Raw genomic sequence first — 23,066 nt, forward strand, 5'->3', positions numbered from 1 at the left:
CCGAGATGAAGGTTCCCAGGTGCTTATGGTCCGGTTTCCATCCCCCAACCCCGCTGCCTGCTTCACCCCGTACGCCCCCACCGCTCCCATACGCAAATAAAAACCCTAAAATGGAGTGCGGAATGTTTATTGAGTAAAGGGTGAGGGCGGTGGGTGGAAATGGGGCGACACAGAAATAAGCCAGACTCTGCCCGTGCTCTTTTGTCAAATCTTCCACGCAGACAACAGTTCACCACTTCGGGGCTGACAACCAGGGCTCTGAGAGATTACGCCGCTTGCAAAGGCTCATACAGCACAGTTGGGCGGAAACTGGGCTCCGACTGGCTCCCAGGCACTGGGAGGGGCAACGACTTGGTCTACATCACACAGCTAGAGAGGGAGGGAGGGAAGGAATGTTTCTCCCTTTAGATAGTTGGGGAAACTGAGGCCCAGGGTAAGGCAGTAACCTCAGCGGAGTAAGGGAATGTGTGTGGGAGTGACGCTGTGTGGGTCAGACGTGGTGGCCCAGAGGGGCCGGGCAGCACAGGCCGGGTCTGGAACTTAGTGGAGGCGCACGTGCTGCGCCAACTCCGCTGCGTCCTGGAAGCGGCGTGGGCAGAGAGGGCAGGTGTGCGGTGGGCCGGCGCGGGCACGGTGCGTGGCACGGTGCCGCGACAGGTGGCTGGAACGCTTGAAGGCCTTGCCGCAGGCGCCGCACGTGAAGGGCTTGAGGTCCGAGTGCGACACGCGGTGGCTCTGCAGCCGCAGAGGGCTGGCAAAGACCCGGGCGCACTCAGGGCAGCTGTAGCCCTTGCGAGGGCCTGGCTCTCCCGTTGGTGCCTCGCGCTGTGGCGGGCCCCGGGGCTCCTCCTCCAACTGCACCGTGTACGTGTAGGGGACCCCGTTGGCGTCGATGAGCAGGTGGCGGCCCAGCCGCGGGGGTCGGGGCCCCGCCGCCGAGGAAGGAGTGGAGGAAGGGCCTTCCGTCTTGGGGAAAGGGGGAGCCTTGGGGGGCGGCGGGTCCATGGTCTCCGGAGAGGAGGACCGAGGGTGGGGTGGCCGCGGCGGCAGCAGGAGCATCTGGAGCGGCAGCTGGGAGCGGCGGAGGGGAGAGAAGTTAAAATCGCCACTTCCTGGGGAGAGTGTACCAATTCTCACTGCTTGTTACCCTCTCTGTACCACTGACCTACCTTCCCTACAAAAAAAGAAACTGCTTCTAGGCCAGATCGCTCTACTTGCATCAAGCAGCTTCAGGGGCTTCTACAACTAAGCTCACCATCTCAGGGCCCCGACCTGCCTTTCCTCCCGGGTCCTCCTCTCATCCCCCAGCTGGACCAGAGGGCTTCACCCAGCCACTTCCCTCCTCCTCCACCCCCAAAGCCAATCAATTTCCAACTCTATTTCCCCCTTTACATCTTCATAGCCTCTTTCATGTCACGCCAGGGCTCTTGCCTCCAGAATTTCTCTAATGGGTCGCTTCCTCTTCTTCCCAGCCCCAGCTCAGGTTGCATCCTCTCCCCCCAGGACCACCGCAGCAGCCTTTCTTTGGCCTCCAGACCCTCCTAGATCTCCATCCCCACTAGGTTCCCTGGAAGGCCTCCCATCTCTGGATACAGCTGTAGCCTCTCTTAATTTCCTCTCTAGGTACATCCCCGGAGCCCCACTAACCCAATTCCCCACTTTTCACCCAGGGCTCCTCTATCCTGTTCCTACATTTAGCACCTTAAGGTTTCAACATCCTCTCCCATTACCTAACCTGTCCTCGAAATTTCAGGTATGCCTACCTAGGACGCCTCAACTGCCGGCCTTCTACGTAGCCCACGGCCCATGAACTTTGCCACCTGCTACATCTCCACCCAAGGGTCCCTCTCTCTCCCCAGCCCCTAGGTATAAGCCACTGACATCTTTGCTGTTCCTCTCTATACCCCTCGGGGCCTCCTCTCACTCCCCGTGACACACACCAGGGCCCCCGAGTCCCTCTCCCAAGCCCCCTTCTCCCTCTCTTCTGCATGCATCTGGCATCTTTATGTCCCCATTCCTATCCCTGCTGTACCAGCACAGCGCCTCCACCCCGCTTCTCTGCTCCGCTTCCTTCTGAACCCCAGGGCCCCTGTGTCCCCCTTTCCACTACGCCCCCAGGAACCCCTCGCTCCCGCACTCCCTCCTGCCTGTCCCCCGAGCCCCGGCTCCTTCCCCGCCGTGCCCCAGCCCCACCCCCACCCCCGTTATCACCAGTCCCCTCCCCCAGCCCTGCCCGGCCTCACGCCGTCCCGGAGCCAGGCTCCTCCCTCCATCCGGGCCCCCGTACCCGGTACAGTGGCTTCTCGGGTCCGGAGGAGCAAGCCGAGGTCCCGAGCGGCCCGGGCTTCCCCTCGCGAGTGCCGGCGGCGGCGGGACCGAGGCTTGGGGGAGCTCCGGGCCGGCGGCGCCGGGGACGCGGGCGCGGGGGGCGCGGGGGCGCGAGGGGCGGCGGCGTCCCTGGGAAAGGGCGCCGACCGGAAACGCGCGCGCCGCAAGGAAGGTTCCGCCGTCCCAGAGCCAGCCGCTCTGACGGCCCGCTTTTTTTGAGTATCTAGGGATCGCGAGAAAGGAGAGGGGCCGAGCGCGCGGGAACCACACAGCCCGCCCCCCCCCCCCCCCTCCCTTCCCATCCCCTTCGGGGACAGTTCATTCTCTGGGACAGAGACTGATTAGTAGACGAGACTAGGCGAGGCTGTCCTTGCCCTAAGTCCCACAAGGAACGGACGCGCCCAATCCGTCCTCTTCCCACTGGCCGACCCGCCTGCATCCCCTTCCAAACGAGGCAGAGAGCGGGAAGAGGGAAGTTTCTGTCGGCTGGGCAAATGGGGAGACCGAGGTGCAGACAGGGCCAAACCTTGCCAGATGCAGAGGTGGGCAAGAGTGGCTCTTCCCATCGAGGAAGGGGGAGACTGAGGCACAAGGAGCAGCAGCGACAGTGTCTGGGTGGTGTCGGCACAAAGCGCGGTGGGCCCGATGCTCCCGCGCGCAGAGAGGAAACCGAGGTCCGGCGGCCGCGTCCTGGTGCAGGAGCGCGTTGACCAGACAGAGGCAGGGCAGCCAGGCCAGATCCGGAACCTAGTGCGGCGGTCGGCGCCAGGCCGCGCCAGATGGCCGGAGCGCTGGAAGGCCTGGGGCAGGCGGCGCACGCGGAAGGTTGGAACGTCGAGTGCAGCGCCGGGGAGCGCCCGCAGCTCGTCCTCCAGCTGCGCGGTGAACTAGTAGCGAATGCTGCGCGTGTCCACGAGCAGGTCGTGGCGCGGGGGGAACCAGAGGGGGGCGGCCGCTGCAGCTGGGGAGGGGAGGCAGCTGGGGGCACAGAAGGGAGAGAACTGGCGTTACGGTCGCGCCCACACCAAGGACCCCGGCTTGGCCAGAGATGCGTCCGAGAAAGCTGCCGAAAAGAACTTTCTGGGATGATGAAAAAGTTCTATGATCTGCGCGTTGTCCACTGGGACAGCCACTAGCCGCGTGAGGCTATTGCTCATTAGAAACGTGGCTAGGGCTTGAGGACCTGAATTTTAAATGGTATTTCATTTCTCTTAATTTAAATCTAAATAGCCACAGGTGGCTAACCGCTGCCCACCTTACGGTACAGCTCCTAAGCCACCCTCAACCAGTTGCAAACTGGAGACCCGCCGGCCAGAGAGGGCACAGTTATATTTGGTTTGGATCACAGATATGTCTTAATGTTTTACTGGGCAATATTTAAAAAGCCAGAAGATGCACACACACATTGCCAGCTATAGAAAAAAGTCTCTAGATGAGGCGATTAAGCATTCTCAGAAAACCTTCAAGAAACCTCCAGTGAACCAACAACTGTGATCTTAGGCTTCAATTAAAGAGCCTCCAGAACTGTGCTGTCCTAAAGGGCAGCCACCGGCCACAGATAGCTCTTAAGCGTTTGGCATGTGTCCGGTCTGAACTGAGATGTGTCATAAATGCAAGACACCTATAAGATTCTGAAGACTGAGTATGAAAAGAGTGTAAAGTATCTCATGAATGACTTCTCTGTTGATAACATTTAGAAATGATGCTCTGGGTCTACTGACTGGTTAAGTATGTTATTAAATTAATTTCAGCTGTTCCTCTTCACTTTTTAAAGCATGGCTCTCTACCGGAAACTGTTGTCCTAGAGGTTCTTCCTCTTTTGTAATTTTATGGGGTGGGGGGCAGTAGGGAGAGTGGAAACTGGTGAACTGGAAGGGTGTGCGCAGTTTAAAGGGGTAACTACACCTTCTGTCTGCACCAGGCTTCTCAACTTTGGCACTACTGACATTTGGGGGCTGGATCATTCCTTGTTGTGGGGGGCTGTCCTGTGCACTGCAGGACATGGAGCAGCGTCCCTGGCCTCCACGCTTCAGATGCCAGGAGCACCGTCTCTCACCCCTCAATCTCACTGCCCCCTAGCTGTGACAAGAGACTTGGCCAAATGTCCCCCAGGGGGCAGCATAGATCCTGGGCTCCACACACAACTACCACAGGAGTCTCCCACCCAGATCCCTTGCTTGAGTTTCAGACCCATGAAACTTGCTTTGTCCATGAGAGCCACGCCCAGCCACGCCCAGCCCAGCCCAGCCCACCCCGAACTCTGGAAATAATAACAAGGACCAACGTTTATTGGGCCCTTCCTATGGTGCCAGCCATCGCTAAATGCACTGAACCCTCAGAGCAGACCCAGGAGGGAGGTGCCATGCGGATGCCTATTTTATAGATGAGGAAACAGGAGCTCCGAGAAGTCACACATCCGCTGGACAGCACGTGCTTCTAACTGAGCGAGTCAGAGCTCATGGCCACTGTCTGCAAGCACCTCATGCTTCTCCCCAACCCACTGCCGCCACCGGCCCAGCTCACCATGACAGCCTCCCCCCCGCAACCCCCCCCCCCCCCGTCCCTTCTCTCTATGGCAACACTGCAGCAGTATAATTACGCTAACCCACAGAATCATGTCATCACCTGACCTAAAACCCTCCTTGCTGCACTTGGAATAAAACTCAGCCAGCCCACCTGGCCTACTTCCAGGGCCTTGTGTTTGCTGTTCTGCCCTCTGGAATACTCCTCCCAGCCCCTCACAAGGACACACCCTTTCTGGCCATTCAGGTCTCAACTCGAGTAATCCTTCGTCACTGAAGCGGCTGCTGGTTGTGTCAGAGCTCAAGCTGGTGAGCAGGTGAGGCCCTGCTCCGTCTGGTCAGGCCATTCCCTCCGCATCTCGTACTGCAGTCCGTAGTGGTCTTGCTCGTTTTTGGATTTGCTACTTTACTGCCTGCTTTTCCCGCTCTGTCCTAGGCAACATTCTACCCTCAGAACCTAGCAAAGGTCTGGGGAGAGGGTAGGGGCTCGGTTCAGTATTGGCTGAATGAATGAATTCAGTCACCCCGTCCAAAGGTAAAGCATCTCTCCCCACCAACGCAAAAAGCCTCGCTTATCTCCTGGGACAGGAGCATAATGAAGCCCCACACCCACACCAGTCTGAAGCTCTAACATCCTCATCCCGCCCCCCCCTTCTACACTCCCCAAAGCCAGAAGACACCAAGTTCTGTCCCTCCCTCATCCTGAATGTTCCCCTCTGCTCCCCAAGCCCCAGCTCTGGCCCCTCCTTCCTGCGCAGGGCCCCTGCACCAGCCTTCTCCCTGCTATCTTGGCCCCCAGTACTGCCCCCGCCCTCCTTGACACTCTTCTCACAGCTGTCTCATATGTAACCTCTGCACAAAATCTTGTCACGGCCCCCATGACCCTCAGGACCAAGTCCCCACGTTCCTCAGCCTGGGATTTGAAGCCCTTCATGAGGTGGCCCAGCCAATCCACCTCATCCCAGCCCCACATGGCATCTCACGGTCCCCTAATGGGACCTAGGGACGTGGCCCTAGGAAAGCACTCCAGCCAATAACTCACACCGCAGAGGAAAGGCTCCCACCTCACTTGTGTTCCAGCCCTACCCCTGCAATTAAAAAAGAATCAAAACTAACTAACGTTATCTGCACCTGTCTCAGCAGGCACGAGTTGCTATAAAGAAGTGATGGAGCGGTTGGCGCTACCTTCATATTAGGTGAGTTTGCAGCTCACCTGATAAGGATGTTTCATTCTATCCCATCTTACAGATTGGGAAACTGAGTTCCAGAATGGGATGGTGATCTATCTCAGGCTATAAACAGAGGCTGTGGCACAGTCAGGGATTCAGCAAGAGACTCCTGCATCTCACCCCTGGCCAGGATGGCTGGGAAACACAAGCCATTCCCTATTTCAGGATGAGGAAACTGAGGCCCAGAGAGGCAGCCTCAGGTCACACAGCAAGTAAACAGTGAGGCCAAAACCCCAGCCTCTACCTTCTGTACCAGAAACAAGAGATTCTATGGAGCCCCTGCAGTCTCTCCATGGTCCAGGAAATTCCTTCCAGCCAAGTGGTCCAGAACGTGCTGCGCCTGCTGCCCGGCATCCTGAAAACGCCAGAACACAGCGGGCAGGTGTGAGCCCGACCCAACCGGAGCTGGCGTATGAAGCGATACCTCGCCGGGGCGCTTGAAGGCCTTGCCGCAGACGAAGGGCCGGAGTTCTGAGTGGGAGATGCTGTAGCTCCTGCGGTGCGGGCAGCTCTTGAAGACCTGAAAACACTGGGGACAACTGAAGCCTTGCGGAGCGGGGTGGGGGGGTGTTGGGCTCCAGCCAGGGGGCCTCCTCCGTGTGCACGTATAGGGAACACCATTCCCATCAGTGAGCAGGTGACGGCCCCTGAGAGGCGGGCTGAGGCCGCGGGATGGGGATGGCGGGGGTGGAGGAAGAGGAGGGGGCCGGCTTAGGGGCGGGGACCACCCTAGGGAGGGAGAGGCCCATGGCCTCCAGAGAGATTCAGGGTCAAGGTACACTTTGGGAGGCTGAGGGGAGGACAGACGGGCGAGTAGATGAAGTTCTTTCTCCGGAATTCACCAGCTCAAAGCCTCTCCATCCCGCGCCCGCGAGTCTAAGCGAGTGACCCAGCGGACGCACCGCTCGGGCCTCTCCGATCGCCCGGAGCTCAGCGCCTACCTCCCGGCGCCGGCTCGCGGTGCGGAGGTCTCTCGGGTCCGAGAGCGGTGGGAAGCGGCTCGAGGGGCGGCCCCAGGAGGTCCGCCGCGCGGGGTGGTGGACTCGGAGAGCCCGGAGACGGCTCCCACTCCTACCTCCGTCTCGGCCAGACGCGGCCCCAGAAATCCGCCCCGGCGGGAAACAAACACCCGCGAACAATGGTTCCGGGTGTCTGCCCGCCTGACTTCTCTGCAGTAAGGCGGAGAAAAACCAATATAAAGTCATTGGCGACGTGGTAGATACAGAGGGAGGGAAGACAAAAGGGATGGCTTTTTGTCCGAAAAGTTGTGACTTTTCTTTAAAAGTCACTTTATCTATGGTTTCCCTGGCCGTCCAGTGGTTAAGACTCAGCCTTCCAATGGAGGGGGTGCGGGTTTGAGTTGGATCCCTGGTCTGGGAGCTAGGATCCCACATGACCGGCAGCCATAAAACCAAAACATAAACAACAGAAGCAATACTGTAACAAACTCAATAAAGACTTTAAAAAAAAAAGTTCCACATTAAACAAAAAAAGTCACTTTATCCTTCTGGGCTGGAGAAGAAACTAGTCGTCCTAAAATAAGAAATACTTTCTTCAATAGGAAAGAAAATAGACCGTCTACCTACAAATAGGAACCGAAACCAGAAAGGGCTAGTGACTGGTCGGCTGCTACACAGCAAAGACAAAGAGCCACAATTATTCAGCCGGTGGGACAGCTGAGGAAACCCAGGCCTTGTGATTTAATGTGTTACATGGCAAGAAAATGGAGTCAGGTATCATTCTCTGTGTTGGTGGTAAAACCAAGGCCAGAGAGGGGTAGTCACCGGCCCTGGGTCACACAGCTAGTCGGGGCTGGCTTGTATGATGCCAGTCCCTCCACAGGGCTGGAGTGGTGGAGGGAAGTGACACCCGGGTCTGGAGAACACCTGAACTCCTGGCCTCAGTCTCCACAGCCAGCCAGGAAGTCCTGCCCTGATGAATACACCAGGATGCATTGGGCCACCCCCTGGAAAGTGGTCAACTCACCCCAGATGTGTTAGCCGGTGCTGGCTGCGGTGGCTGGAGCACTTGAATGCCTTCCCACAGGGGCCACACACTTAGGGGCAGAGTGCCGAGTGCAGGACACGATGCTACCTGAGGTAAAACAGGCTCTTACACGTTTGTAAGCACATGGGGCAGAAGTGTGATGGGAGCTGGCCCATCTCTTTTTGCATCACCCTGAGCTGCTTCCTCAAGCCACAGAAGGATGTGTGTGGTGATCAATAAGTGACCACTTGAGCTTGCGAGCACAGGTGAGGACAAAATAGGTGACTGAGTTTGAGATGCGTCCCGGGACATTCCCAGTTTTAAAACTGAGAGAAGAAACAAAGAAGAACCAGACAAGAACACAGATGTCTCAGCAGATTTGGCAAATTGCTACCATCTGGCCGCTGACAGGGAGGAGAGAATTCATCCCTAGTTTTTAAATGGGTTATTGAGGCCAGAGAGTGAACCCACCAGTCACAAAGCCCACACGGTGCAGTTAAAACTCAGGGTCCCTGCCTCTTGGGTAAGGCTAAAGGGGAAAAGGAGACCAGTAATGGCCCTGGGAGGTGAGGGCATCTTTCTTGCTACTTTCTCCTGCTTCCCCTGCCACCCATAGACTTGCAGCACACCCCAAGGCTGGAGATCATTCAGTCTTAACAAGAATAGCCCAGAAAAGGGTGTTGTCTTGCCCACTAGAGATGCCACGGTCTAGCTCTGCAACCGTCATCTCTCAAGCTGGACGCTGGCAACTTGGGAAAGATTCCCAGCACGTGGCTCCCCAAAGGCATCAGTTTTGTGCCCATATTAGGAGGAGACTCAGTCTGCCCTAATACACCAGGACATGCTGAGCCAGGTCCCTGGCAAGCCTGAGCAGCCGGGGGCAGAAGGAGCAGGTACAGGGAGCCCAGTAGATGAGCTGAGGCTGGCAAAGACTGCTGGGGCATTGGAAGGCCTTGCCACAAGTCTCAGAGATGAAGCCCCAGATGACCGGATGTGAGAGGCCATAGGCCTTGAGACAGACAGCATTCTGGAAGCCCTGTAGGCACTCGGGACAGCTGTACGCTGGGCAAAACTTCGTGCTTGTCATTGGGCTTCTCCACTCGCACTGTGTGTGTGTAGGTGTATTGTATGCCCATCTGGCCAGAGGCTGAAGGCCCAGAGAAAGAGGAGGAGGAAGGGCCAACTTGTGGCTTGTGGGAGGAGCACCTGACTGGGGCGGGGGAACCCACAGTTGATGAGGAAAATGTCATGGTCATCCTTTTTTTTGCGGGGGGGGCACGTTGCGCAGCATGCGGAATCTTATTTCCCCGACCAGGGATCGAACCTGCGCCCCCTGCAGTGGAAGCACGGAGTCTTAACCACTGGACCGCCGGGGAAGTCCCAGTCATGGTCATCCTTGAATCAGAGGAGAAGCTAAAGGAAGGAAAAACTGCATTGACTGAAGGTGCAGAGAGGTAAGCTAAGGGTTGAGATGACCAGAGAACCTCTCTGCATCCCCCAATCTTTGCTTACCTACGTCATCCTCCACCCCCTACTCCTCAAACCCCTCATCTCTCCAAGGGGCTGGGGGACTTTTCATGGGCCTCTCTCCATGTGCCCAAACCCTAGACTTTCTAACTTTACCACATCTCCATGCTCCTGGGATTTGCACAGCACTCTTGCATCTATCAATCGATTCCTATGATGTGCACTCAGAGTCGCCTCACACGCCCCCAGAATCTGTGGGACCCATGCTTTACCATATTGCCCTCCGTCTCCTCTTTCAAACCCCTTGTGGGCAGGGTGTCCTTTCCCTTTGTCTCCATTCCTCCCCATCAGGGTATCACTCTTCTCTTCTAGGACCTCCCCCAAACTCTCCGAGTTTCTTTTTCTGCCCAGATTCAAGATTTCTTCCTTTCATGCTGGTCCTGTGACACCATTAAGTGTTTCCATCCGTCCAGAAAGAAGTCTCTCGCCTCCAGAGTCTGTATTCGACCCACTCCACCACCTCCCCACCATCCCTTTCCAAAGCCCACCAAGGCCTCCCTGGTTTCTGCCTTTTCTCTGTTCCCGAGGGGTCCTCCGACACGAACCTCCTCGATCCTCCCCAATCGTCCCCGCAATGGGTCAGTCGGGTCCGGTATTTCACACACACACACACACACACACGGTCTTACACACACACACACACACACGGTCTTTCACACACACACACACACACGGTCTTACACACACACACACACGGTCTTTCACACACACACACACGATCTTACACACACACACACGGTCTTACACACACACACACACACACACACACACACACACACACACACACACACACACACACACACACACACACACACACACACACACCCGGCTGCCCACCCGTCCTCGTGCTCCTGGACCCCTCCTCCAGGCATGGCCTTTGCTGTCCGTGAGTTATGAGGAGAGGCCTCCCGAGAGTCTGATCCCGGGATGCAGGAGGCGAAGACAGTAAACCTTCCGGGAGCCCTAAGTGGAGCCGTAGCGCTCCGACCAGCCAGGAGAGGGATGGGGTTCACAAGAAAGCCTTCCGGCCGGAAACACAAACCCTCAAAGGAAGGATTCCAAGTGCCTTCTGTTCCGCTGGCCTGAATCTCTTGTCATTCATTCAACAAATATTTGTTTAGTGTCTCCCATACGCCAGCTTCCGGGGGTAAAAACATGAACCAACCAGACTGAGGTAGTCCCTGCCTTTCTCTACCTTAGACGCAACAAATGTTATCTGTATTGCACACCTGCTGCGACAAGGAACTCTCCTAAGCCTCCTGGGGGCGACAGAGACCAAAATATTGAAATGTCTGCCCCCACCTTAGCGCCTGGGAGAAGCAGGTAGGGATGACATTCACGAGACAAGCTCAACGACGGACAGCGTCCCTAAAGAATCTGACTGAGCCCGAGAGGAGCACTTCAAATAAGAAGCTGTCTCAAATTCAGTCCTAGTGCTTCGCACATGAGGAAACTGAGGCCCAGAGAGGTTACGTGAGACGCTGATGGTCCCAGAGCAAGGGGGTGCCAGAGCCAGGATTACATCCTAAATTCTAAAGCGGGGAGATCTTTACACTTTCTCATCCCAATATCTTCATTTTGGACTTCCCTGGCGGTCCAGTGGTTAAGACTCCGTGCTTCCCTGGTCGGGGCACTAAGATCCCGCTTGCTGCGCTGTGCAAACAAAAAAACTCTAATATCTTCATTATGGGGAAATTGTTCTATGGCCCTCGAGAGTTACAGGATTGAAGCTAAAAGAAGTTTAGGGAAAGAGTTGCCTGAGTGTGAAACAGCCCTCAAGGCTAGCTGTAGATGCTGGCAAGGGAAAACCAGAAGGCTGGGCTTCGGAGCTCCCACCCGCAAGGAGCCCTGTAAAGTCATGAAGAGTCCCTTCTGGCCTCAGTACAGACTGTCTAGAAGGATGAGGCATTCCATGCGGATTTCACAGCAAACACCAGATGTTAATGAGGCAGCTTAGAAACAGTAGGGTTCCAATTCTGGTCGAGAGGCTTGTGGGATCTTAGCTCCCCGACCAGGAATTGAACCCAGGTCCAAGGCAGTGAAAGCACCGAGCCCTAACCACTGGTCCACCAGGGAAGTCCCTTCTCCAGGGAAATCTGAAGAACATTGTGTGACACCATTCCCTGTTTGGTGACTCAGTTTCCCCATCTGTCATGGAGAGGCCACCATTCTTTGTTTTTCCTTTTAATTTTATTTTTCTATATCGAGATGTAAGTTATGATGGAAGAAATTTTCATACGTTGAGGTACGGGGAAGTCCTTCCGGCTGATACATGATTTGACTTGAACTTTATGCTAACCAGAACAGCCTGTCTTATGGCCTGTCAAATGTACACTGCACAGCTGCGTTAACCATTAAAGAAAAGAACGCATTTAAAATCAAAATGGGGGGAGGGGGTGAACTGGGAGATTGGGATTGACATATATACACCACTATGTCTAAAATAGATAACTAATGAGAACCTACTGTATAGCACAGGGAACTCTACTAAATGGTCTGTGGTGACCCAGATGGGAAGGGAATCTAAAAAAGAGTGGATATATGTATATGTATGACTGATTCACTTTGCTGTACAGCAAGAAACTAACACAACATTGTAAAGCAACTATCCTCCAATAAAAATTAATTTAAAAGATAAATAAGTGAAAGGAAAAAAATCAAAATGGAGTCACTATGGTTCAGGCATCCAAAATGAAGCTGGGTGGCCATTGTAGATGTGGTTTCAGACACGTTCCTGCATCACTGAGAACTTGAATCTTCCGAACTGCATCAGACTCAAGGCCAGCACCAGCCATTCTCAAAACAGTATTTGCTAGTAGTGGCCAGCTGCCACCTTACAGTACATCTCCACTTGGCCTAATCCTATTTCAAGCGCTCAATACCGATGCATGGCTGGTGACTACAATACTGGACAGACAAATCTAGAGGAGGCCAACTAACAAACAGGCAGCTACAATGTAAGGTCATAAGTATAATGACAGGGCACTCCAGGGGGCCAGAAGGGGCTCAGGACCCAACTGGGGGAGGAGTATAGAACTGGAAAGTTTGGGAATTCCCTAGCCGTCCAGTGGTTAGGACTCCACGCTTCCACTGCAAGGGGCATGGGCTCATCGCTGGTCGGGGAACTAAGATCCCGCAAGCTGTGCAGTGCGGCCAAAAAACTAAAAGAAAAATAATTGCAAAGTTTTCCTGGAGGTGACACCTGAGTTCAGTCTTGGAGGACAAGAGAGTTAGCCAGGACAGAAAACAGCCCAACTATTCTTCTTTCAGAGTGACTAAGCATCATGTGCCCAGCCAGGGACGATGCTGACTGGAGACAACAAAGACCAGACTGAAGAACATGGAGTTTGTGCTGTAGGCATCACAGGAGAGTCTGGAGTTAGTCAGGGAACTATCATGTGAGGGCTTCACAGGCATTCTGGTGTAACTGGCAGCCTGAAGGGGTGCCTCACCCAGCCTGGGAGCCTGAGGTAGGCAGGAGTCAGAGGTTGCTTTCTGGAGGAAATAAGCCCTGAAAAAATGGCCAGGATTCCCCAGGAAAGGTTACTCTGGGCAGCAAGACCAGTCTAAGACCTGGCGCCTGGGGAAATGAAAGTGTGAGTGTTTCAGTGGGGGTGTGACACACGTGTGTCTCAAATGATGAGAGAGGAGGCTGGAGAGCTTGGCAGGCACTACAACATGCAAGGGCTTCCAACTCCAGGCAGAGGAGTTGGGATTTTTGTCTTGTGGTAAGCCCTCTTGCCGTGGAAGGATTTTGAGCTGGGAAAGGACAAGATTAGTTCCAAATTTTTGAAAGGTCTGTTTGGTTATGTTGGCGGGCTAGAGAGTGGAAGCTGGGGGACTATGGAACAGTCTGGTGCTGAAACCTACATGAGGAAGAACGAGGTTTGAGCTACGGAAGGGGCGGTGGGGATTGAGAAAACCCTCCAAAATCTTGGTGTTAATGCTCAAATGCCTGATTTTAATGCCCTCAAGAATTTCAGAGCTGCAGAAAGGAATCAACATGCGAAAATATACTAGCATTACTTCCCACATGTTACATACTGTCCGTGCAAAGACATTATTATGCTAGGTACTTTCATACGTGATTTTATTTAATTTCTCTAAGAGGTTAATCCGTTCAGTATTCTGTGAGAAAACTGAGATGCAGAGAGGGAGTTCATTGCTCAAGGGCACGGTGATAGTGACTAAGCGAGACGCGGAGGCCCAACACCCCACACCACACGCCAAAACCCCCAACCCTTGACCAGAGAGTCTTTTCTTTTGCGTCTTTAGTTCCCACCTTCGGAGGCCAACTCTCTTCCCCACACCTCCCTGCATTTCCCCGCCCCCCCCCCCCCCCCCGGCCCTTCTAGCCCAGGCCAGCCTCTCTATGGTTCCCCCCTCCCACCCCTCTACCCACACGCTGCCTCTCGTTTGCCTCCCACCCTGGCCCCTCTATCCACCGCCAACTTCTCTATGGTCCCCCTTCTCTCTAGTTCTGTATTCATCGGCTCCTCCTCTAAACTCCACAATACCGGCCATCAGCCCCCCCACCCCTCGCTCAATACCGATGCTTGCTGTCTCTGAGCTGCCTCTCTGGTCAGGCCGAGCAGAAACGGCTGCCAATGGAGAAGTGCTTTTAGGGGAAGGCCCTGCAAAGGAGGAACCCCGCACTTCTAAGGGGTGACCCTGCGCTAAAGCGGCCCATTTCAGGCCCTTTGCGAAAATGCTCTGGCTGGAAACACGAGGCCCAGAGAGGAAGGATCCAGTTTGCACTTCGGCCCACCTCTAATAAGTGGGATCCCAAAAGGATCACTGTCTATAGGAGTTTCCTGTCTCTCCTTTCATTTTTGTTCCGATGGTGTCAGAGACAGACAAGGAAATCGGGAAATGCCCGCCTCCTTACACAGGCTGGGGAAAATGAGGCCAAGAATGGGGAAGGAACTTGCTCAAAACTAGTCAACCAGGAACCAAATGGGAATCAAGCCAGGGTCTCCTGGTTCCCAGTTCCCAGAACCTCAGTGGTTTTTCTGTTTTAAAATAGGTGAAATAGATAGTAATAGCAAGGCTCCTAAAACAGCATGCAGGACCATCACATCCAGGTTCCAGTCTGATTCCCAACCCGATCTACAAGGATTCTCCTTAACACATAGCAAAGCAGATGTAATTCTTTCCTTCAAAAGTAGTTAAGCATAACTGCAGAGGTGGATTCACCATTAGGCTAGTGAACCTTAAGCTTCCAAGGCTTCTCACTTGCATAATGCTTTCCCTGGGTAGTGAGTGTTGACAATTCAAAGAGTACTTAAGATTAGTCACTGCTTAAAAAAAAAAACAAAAAACTTGCACCTAAATGTCCAGCGATAGATGAATGGCTAAAGAAGATGGGCCATGTATATACAATGGAATATTACTCAGCTATAAAAAAGAATGAAATAATGCCATTTGCAGCAACATGGATGGACCTAGAGATGATATTAAATGAAGTAAGTCATACAGAGAAAGACATATATCATATGATATCACTTATATGTGGAATCTAAAATATGATACATATGAATTTATATACAAAACAGAAAAAGATCCCGCAGACATAGAAAACAAGCTTATGGTTACCAAAGGGGAAAGATGTAGGGGGAGAGGGATAAATTAGGAGCTTGGGATCAACATATACACACTACTATATATTAAATAGATAACCAACAAGGACCTACTGTATAGCACAGGGAACTCTACTCCATACTGTGTAATAACCTATAAGGGAAAAGAATCTGAAAAAGAATATATATATATCCAAATCACTGTGCTGTACAACTGAAACTAACACAACATTGTAAATCAATTATGCTTCAACTTAAATAGTTTTTTAAAGGATAAATAACATATTAAAAAAAAAAACTTGCCACACTCTGCAACCTTAAATTCATAGGTGAAGGAAACTTGCTTAGAATTTTCCCAAACTTGACAACAATACTAAAATAACTGTGAATCTGAAATTAAACTTTCTTAAGTTAATAGTAAAGAAATGTTTTGATCAATCACATTACAGGAAAGATCAGATAATCTTTCTATTCTATCTACAGAAAATGATATTATAATATTGTTGTCATATAAAAAGCCAATCAAAGAAAATAGAGGGAAAGCATTATAGAGCTGAGTCAGGTAGTAAACTAATTAAAATGCTATCTATATGTGCTTTTCAATTGTGGGGGTTGTGCGTGGCAACTGTCACCTTTTGAATTTCGTAATTGGTTGCAACTTATTTTCTCATGCTAAATAAATGTTCTCTTGTATACCTCTTTTTTGTATTTAAAATTTTGTATTTCTAATCTGTCCAAACTTCACACCCTACAAAACCTGGATCTGACCCTGCTCCGACACTCAGTGTGTTCTCAATAAACACTAGTGGGACTTCCCTGGTGGCACAGTGGTTAAGAATCCGCCTGCCAATGCAGAGGACATGGGTTCGAGCCCTGGTCCAGGAAGATTCCACATGCCATGGAGCACCTAAGGCCGTGCGCCACAACTACTGAGCCTGCGCTCTAGAGCCCGTGAGCCACAACTACTGAAGCTCGCACGCCTAGAGCCCGTGCTCCGCAACAAGAGGAGCCACCGCAATGAGAAGCCCGCTCACCGCAACAGAGTAGCCCCCGCTGGCCACAGCAAAGATCGTGCACAGCAACAGAGACTCAACACAGCCAAAAAAAAAAATCAATTAATTAATTAATTATTTTTAAAAAGAAATGTTTGTTGAATTAGTGAACACATATACCATTTTTAAATAAATAAATAAATACACACACACTAGTTATTATTGTCAGTATTATTGTAATCTGCAGACCCAATAGGAAGGCTTGAGGGTGATCTACAATTTAAGGATGACTGTTGGCTTATGACTTCAGACAGCCATAGTCACCATCTTCTTCTTCATCCACACACTTATGTATGGATTCATTAATTCACTACATGGCTGCTGAATACCTGTATTCAGTACTGAATGCCCAGACACGAGTGTGGGTACTGGAGACGCAGCAGGAAATTATACAGACGTGGTCTCTGCCTTCAGGGAGCTTACAGTCTGATAAGAATTGTCCATGGGATTGATTTGACGTTTTCAAAAATCAGATTTAAAAAGTCGTCTAGGGCTTCCCTGGTGGCGCAGTGGTTGGGAGTCCGCCTGCCGATGCAGGGGACGCGGGTTCGTGCCCCGGTCCGGGAGGATCCCACATGCTGTGGAGTGGCTGGGCCCGTGGGCCATGGGCGCTGAGCCTGCACGTCCGGATCCTGTGCTCCGCAACGGGAGAGGCCACGGCAGTGAGAGGCCCGCGTACCGCAAAAAAAAAAAAAAAAAAAAAGTCATCTACAAGCTCTCTCCACCCCACATTTTATTATGAAAATTTTCTTTTTCTTTCTTTTTTTCTGTTTTAATCTTTTGGCCACACTGCACAGCATGTGGGATCTTAGTTCCCTGACCAGGGAATTGAACCCCGGGGCCCCTGCGTTGGCAGCGTGGAGTCTTAACTACTGGACCACCAGGGAATTCCCAGAAATTTTCAACCACAGAGAAAAGTTGAAAGAATCACATAGTGAACATGCATACATCTATTACATAGGCTTATAACTTTTAAATATCACTTAGAGGTTGATCCTAAAAGAGCATCATGTTCAGCTGATTCTTTTTTTTTTTTAAGATTTAATTTTATTTATTTTTTGGCTGCACTGGGTCTTCATTGCTATGCATGGGCTTTTCTCTAGTTGCGGAACACAGGCTCTAGGCGTGTGGGCTTCAGTAGTTGTGGTGCGCAGGCTCAGTAGTTGTGGCTCATGGGCTCTAGAGCGCAGGCTCAGTAGTTGTGGTGTGCGGGCTCAGTAGTTGTGGCACATGGGCTCAGTAGTAGTGGCTCACAGGCTCTAGAGCACAGGCTCAGTAGTTGTGGTGCATGGGCTCAGTACTTGTGGCTCGCAGGCTCAGTAGTTGTGGCACATGGGCTCAGTAGCTGTGGCGCACAGGCTCAGTAGTTGTGGCACGTGGGCTCGGTAGTTGTGGCACGCGGGCACTAGAGCACAGGCTCAGTAGTTGTGGTGCACGGGCTTAGTTGCTCCGCGGCATGTGGAATCTTCCCGGACCAGGGCTCGAACCCATGTCTCCTGCATTGGCAGGCAGGCGGATTCTTATCCACTTTGCCACCAGGGAAGCCCCTCAGCTGATTCTTTTTTTCACAGCTTTATTGAGATCTAACTCACATGCCATATAATTCACCCATTTACAGTGTACAATTCGTCACAGGTATGTGCAGGGTCACCACAGTCAACCTTAGAACGTTGCGTCCTCTTGGAAGGAAAACCTGTACCCTTTAGCTGTCACGTTCTTACTCCCTCAATTCCACTCCACCTCCCACCCCAAGGAGCCGCTCATCTACTGTCTGTCTCTATAGATTTCCCTGTTCTGGACATCTCATATGAATGGGATAACAAACTGTGACCTTTTGTGTCAGCTTCACTCACTATTTTAAAAAATTGAAGCACAGTTGATTTACAATGTTATACCAGTTTCAGGTGTATAGCATGGTGATTCAGGATTTTTACAGATTATACTCCATTAAGTTATTACACAATAACGGCTATATTTTCCTCTGCTGTACAATATATCCTTGTTGCTTACCTATTTTATAAATAGTAGTTTGTATCTCTTAATCCCACACACTTATCTTGCCCCTCTCTTAATAAACTTAAAAGCTTTTACACAGCAAAGGAAACCATCAAAAAAAACAAAAAGACAACCTATAGAATGGGAGAAAATATTTGCAAATGATTTGGCCAACAGGGATTAATATCCAAAATATATAAACAGCTTATACAACTCAGTATTAAAAAACTAAACAACCCAATCAGAAAATGGGCAGAAGACCTGAATAGACATTTTTCCAAAGAAGACATATAGATGGATAACAGGCACATGAAAAGATGTTCAACATGGCTAATTATTAGAGAAATGCAAATCAAAATGATGAGATATCATCTCCCACCTGTCAGAATGGCTATCATCAAAAAAATCTACAAATAACAAATGGTGAGAATGGTAATAATGGTGGAGAAAAAGGAAACCTTCTACATTGTTGGTGGGAATGTAAACTGGTGCAGCCACTATGGAAAACAGTACCAAGGTTCTTCATAAAGCTAAAAGTAGAACTACCATATGATCCAGCAATTCCACTCTTGGATACATATCCAGGAAAAAAACAAAAGCACTAATTCTAAAAGATACATGCACCCTAATGTTCATAGCAGCACTATTTACAATAGCCAAGACATGGAAGCAACCTAAGCGTCCATCAACAGACAAAAGGATAAAGAAGATGCAGTATATATATACAATGGAATACTATTCAGCCATAAAAAAATGAAATTCTGTCATTTGCAGAAACATGGCTGGACCTAGAGAATATTATGCTTAGTGAAATAAGTCAGAGAAAGACAAATGCTGTATGATATCACTTATATGTGGAATATAAAAAATAAAACGAATGTATATAGCAAAATACAAACAGACTCAGAGACACAGAAAACAAGCTAGTGGTTACCAGCCGGGAAAGGGAAGGGGGAGGGGCTTCTTCGCTGATCATAATACTTTCAAGGTTCATCCATGTTGTAGCATGCATCAGTACTTCATTCCTTTTTGTAGCCAAGTAATATTTCATTTTATGGATATACACCACATTTTGTTTATCCATTCCTCAGTCAATGACATTTGGGTTGTTATGAACAATGCTGCTATAAGCATTTGTTTACAAGGTTTTGTGTGGACATATATTTTCATGTCTCTTGGGTACACTCCTGTGAGTGGAACTGCTAGGTCATATGGTAACTCTATCAGTCAATTCATTTAAAAGACAGGAGATCCAAGTCCAGAGAGGAGAGATGACATGCTCAAGGCAGGGACAGAAAGAAGTAAGGCTAACACCCACCCACCCCATCTTCTGATTCCAGCCCCTGAGGGTAACAGACAAGAGGGGAAAAGGCAAGGAATCCACATTTATTGAGCACCATCTGGTTCCCAGAATTATGCTAGACTGTAGCACTCTCAAAGTGAGAAAGGGCATCACTTGCCCAAAATTGTATAGCAAGTGGATAGACGGATCTGGATCCAGGTGCATCTGACTTCAAAGCTTATGGTCATTCCACTGAACTATGCCCTCCTCTTCAAATATTTCATATTCTCAGTATGAATATTCTCAATATCTCAATCTTCTATATCCATTAATTCAGTTATTCATTCACTCATCTGTTCATTCATTCACCAAACATTCGCTGAGGTATTTATATGCCCCTTCTCTGTGGACACAGAGACGGAATTGACTCTGCCCTCAAAGAAGGGAGAATAGAGGATGAGTTTCATGCGCTAAACCCTGTGCCGCGAATGATCTCATTTAATAAAGAGAATCTCAGTGGAATACCATTTCACACAAGTCAGACTGGCAAAAATTTAAGTTTGACAAGTATTGTTAAAGACGTCAAGTAAGGGGATTGCCCATTCATTGGTGGTGGATGTGTAAATTGGTAACAATTGTAGCTAATACATGGTGCCTACTTTGTGCTATAAAACACTTTACGCGTGACTCATTTCATCCTCATAGCACCTAACACTTAACTGTGTTGAGTAAATGCTATTATAATTTTTGTTCTGCAGATGAGGTAAAGGAGAAGGTTGACTTTCTATTAGACACAGCAGGTACATACACTGCCTAAGGCCCAGGACACTCTTAGGAGCCTGGGAAAAACATTTTAATTTTGAAATCAGAAGAAAAAAGAATGTAATCTAGACTAGCTTATGTTTGTCTTTATACCGACACAGATATAACATACAAGTTTAAATATACATTTTGGAATGAAGGAGCCCATAAAGGCACAAATGCCAGGGCCCAGGAAAGCACTGGAGACCATGAGTGGTTAAAGAACTTACCCAAGAGGGACTTCCCTGGTGGCACAGTGGTTAAGAATCTGCCTGCCAACGCAGGGGACACGGGTTTGAGCCCTGGTCCAGGAAGATCTCACATGCCGCGGAGCAACTAAGCCCGTGCGCCACAACTACTGAGCTTATGCTCTAGAGTCCAAGAGCCACCACTACTGAGCCCATGTGCCACAACTACTGAAGCCCGTGCGCCTAGAGCCCATGCTCCGCAACAAGAGAAGCCACCGCAATGAGAAGCCTGCGCACCGCAAGGAAGAGTAGCCCCCCCTCGACGCAACTAGAGAAAGCCTGCGCAGCAACGAAGACCCAATGCAGTGCTCACTTCAGCAGCACATATACTAAAATTGGAACGATACAGAGAAGACTAGTATGGCCCCTGCACAAGGATGATACACAAATTCGTGAAGCGTTCCATATTTTTGAAAAACATGGGCAGAACACTCTATGACGTAAATCACAGCAAGATCCTTTTTGACCCACTTCCTAGAGAAATGGAAATAAAAACAAAAATATACAAATGGGACCTAATGAAACTTAAAAGCTTTTGCACAGGAAAGGAAACCATAAACAAGACGAAAAGACAACCCTCAGAATGGGAGAAAATATTTGCAAATGAAGCAACTGATAAAGGATTAATCTCCAAAATTTACAAGCAGCTCAATATCAAAAAAACAAACAACGCAATCCAAAAATGGGCAGAAGACCTAAATAGACCTTTCTCCAAAGAAGATATACAGATGGCCAACAAACACATGAAAGAATGCTCAACATCATTAATCATGAGAGAAATGCAAATCAAAACTACAATGAGATATCATCTCACACCAGTCAGAATGGCCATCATCAAAAAATCTAGAAATAATAAATGCTGGAGAGGGTGTGGAGAAAAGGGAACACTCTTGCACTGCTGGTGGGAATGTAAATTCACACAGCCACTATGGAGAACAGTATGGAGGTTCCTTAAAAAACTAAAAATAGAACTACCATATGACCCAGCAATCCCACTACTGGGCATATACCCTGAGAAAACCAAAATTCAAAAAGGGTCATGTACCAAAATGTTCATTGCAGCTCTATTTACAATAGCCAGGACATGGAAGTAACCTAAGTGTCCATCGACAGATGAATGGATAAAGAAGATGTGGCACATATATACAATGGAATATTACTCAGCCATAAAAAGAAACGAAATTGAGTTATTTGTAGTGAGGTGGATGGACCTAGAGTCTGTCATACAGAGTGAAGTCAGAAAGAGAAAAACAAATACTGTATGCTAACACATACATATGGAATCTAAAAAAAAGAAAATGGTCAGAAGAACCTAGGGGCCAGACAGGAATAAAGATGCAGACCTACTAGAGAATGGACTTGAGGACACGGGGAGGGGGAAGAGTAAGCTGGGACGAACTGAGAGAGAGGCATGGACATATATACACACCAAACGTAAAATAGATAGCTAGTGGGAAGCAGCTGCATAGCACAGGGAGATCAGCTCGGTGCTTTGTGACCACCTAGAGGGGTGGGATAGGGAGGGTGGGAGGGAGGGAGATGCAAGAGGGAAGAGATATGGGGATATATGTATAGTTGATTCACTTTGTTATAAAGCAGAAACTAACACACCATAGTAAAGCAATTATACTCCAATAAAGATGTTAAAAAAAAAAAAAAGACCCAACGTAGACCATAAATAAATAAATAAATAAATGTTCCTTTAAAAAAAAACAGAACTTACCCCAGATTTCCCAGCTAGTAGGTGGTGGAGATACTATGACGAGCAGTTGGGTGATATCTACCAAATTGAACATGGAAGTTGAAGATGTTCCTGTTCTTTGATCCAGCAACTCAACTCTCAGGTATATAACTTAGCGAAAACTCCCATCTGGGTTCAAGGAGATGTAAGCAAGAATTTTCATGGCAGTATCATTTGTAATAATCAAAAACTGGTTACATGCAGGTACCACCTCACACTGGTCAGAATGACCATCATTAAAAATCTACAAATAATAAATGCTGAAGAGGGTGTGGAGAGAAGGGGACCCTCCTACACTGTTGGTGGGAATCTAAATTGGTGCAGCCACTATGGAGAACAGTATGGAGGATCCTCAAAACGCTAAAAATAGAATTACCATATGATTCAGCAATCCCACTCCTGGGCATATATCCAGAGAAAACTCATATTCGAAAAGATGCATGCACCCCTATGTTCATAGCAGCACTATTTACAATAGTCAAGACATGGAAGCCACCTAAACGTCCATTGACAGATGATGGGATTAAGAAGTTGTGAGAGGGCTTCCCTGGTGGCACAGTGGTTGAGAGTCCGCCTGCCGATGCAGGGGACACGGGTTCGTGCCCTGGTCCGGGAAGATCCCACATGCCGCGGAGCGGCTGGGCCCGTGAGCCATGGCTGCTGAGCCTGCGCGTCCGGAGCCTGTGCTCCGCAACGGGAGAGGCACAACAGTGAGAGGCCCGAGTACGGCAAAAAAAAAAAAAAAAAAAAAAAAAAAAAAAAAAAAAAAAAAAAAA

General features: G+C 49.9%; 1 protein-coding gene and 1 non-coding gene across 7 annotated transcripts in view; one reads left to right on the forward strand and one right to left on the reverse strand.

The window, feature by feature from the left end:
• Nucleotides 1-111: 111 nt before the first annotated feature.
• ZNF580 (zinc finger protein 580) overlaps nt 112-23,066 on the reverse strand; it is a 26,331-nt gene continuing 3,376 nt past the window's right edge. Inside the window, exons 1-3 of one of the 6 annotated variants that reach the window (XM_027097362.1) lie at nt 10,430-11,749; nt 6,064-7,248; nt 112-1,071 (exon numbers count right to left, since the gene is read on the reverse strand). In XM_027097362.1, the coding sequence (XP_026953163.1) occupies nt 541-1,071; nt 6,064-6,081 (549 nt within the window). In that variant the 5' untranslated portion in view covers nt 6,082-7,248; nt 10,430-11,749 and the 3' untranslated portion in view covers nt 112-540. Of the gene's footprint in view, nt 1,072-2,205; nt 3,307-4,595; nt 7,249-9,804; nt 10,236-10,429; nt 11,750-22,272; nt 22,420-23,066 lie in introns of those variants that run through there. The other 5 variants (XM_027097361.1, XM_027097364.1, XM_027097363.1 and 2 more) reach the window with 5 other exon arrangements.
• LOC113615282 (U6 spliceosomal RNA) lies at nt 20,855-20,961 on the forward strand. The gene has a single exon (XR_003430951.1). It is a non-coding gene; the product is annotated as a U6 spliceosomal RNA (small nuclear RNA).

Source organism: Aethalodelphis obliquidens, unplaced genomic scaffold (assembly GCF_003676395.1).
Source record: "Aethalodelphis obliquidens isolate GAN/ISIS:26980383/991018 unplaced genomic scaffold, ASM367639v1 scaffold113, whole genome shotgun sequence".
NCBI classification, from domain to species: Eukaryota; Metazoa; Chordata; class Mammalia; order Artiodactyla; family Delphinidae; genus Aethalodelphis; species Aethalodelphis obliquidens.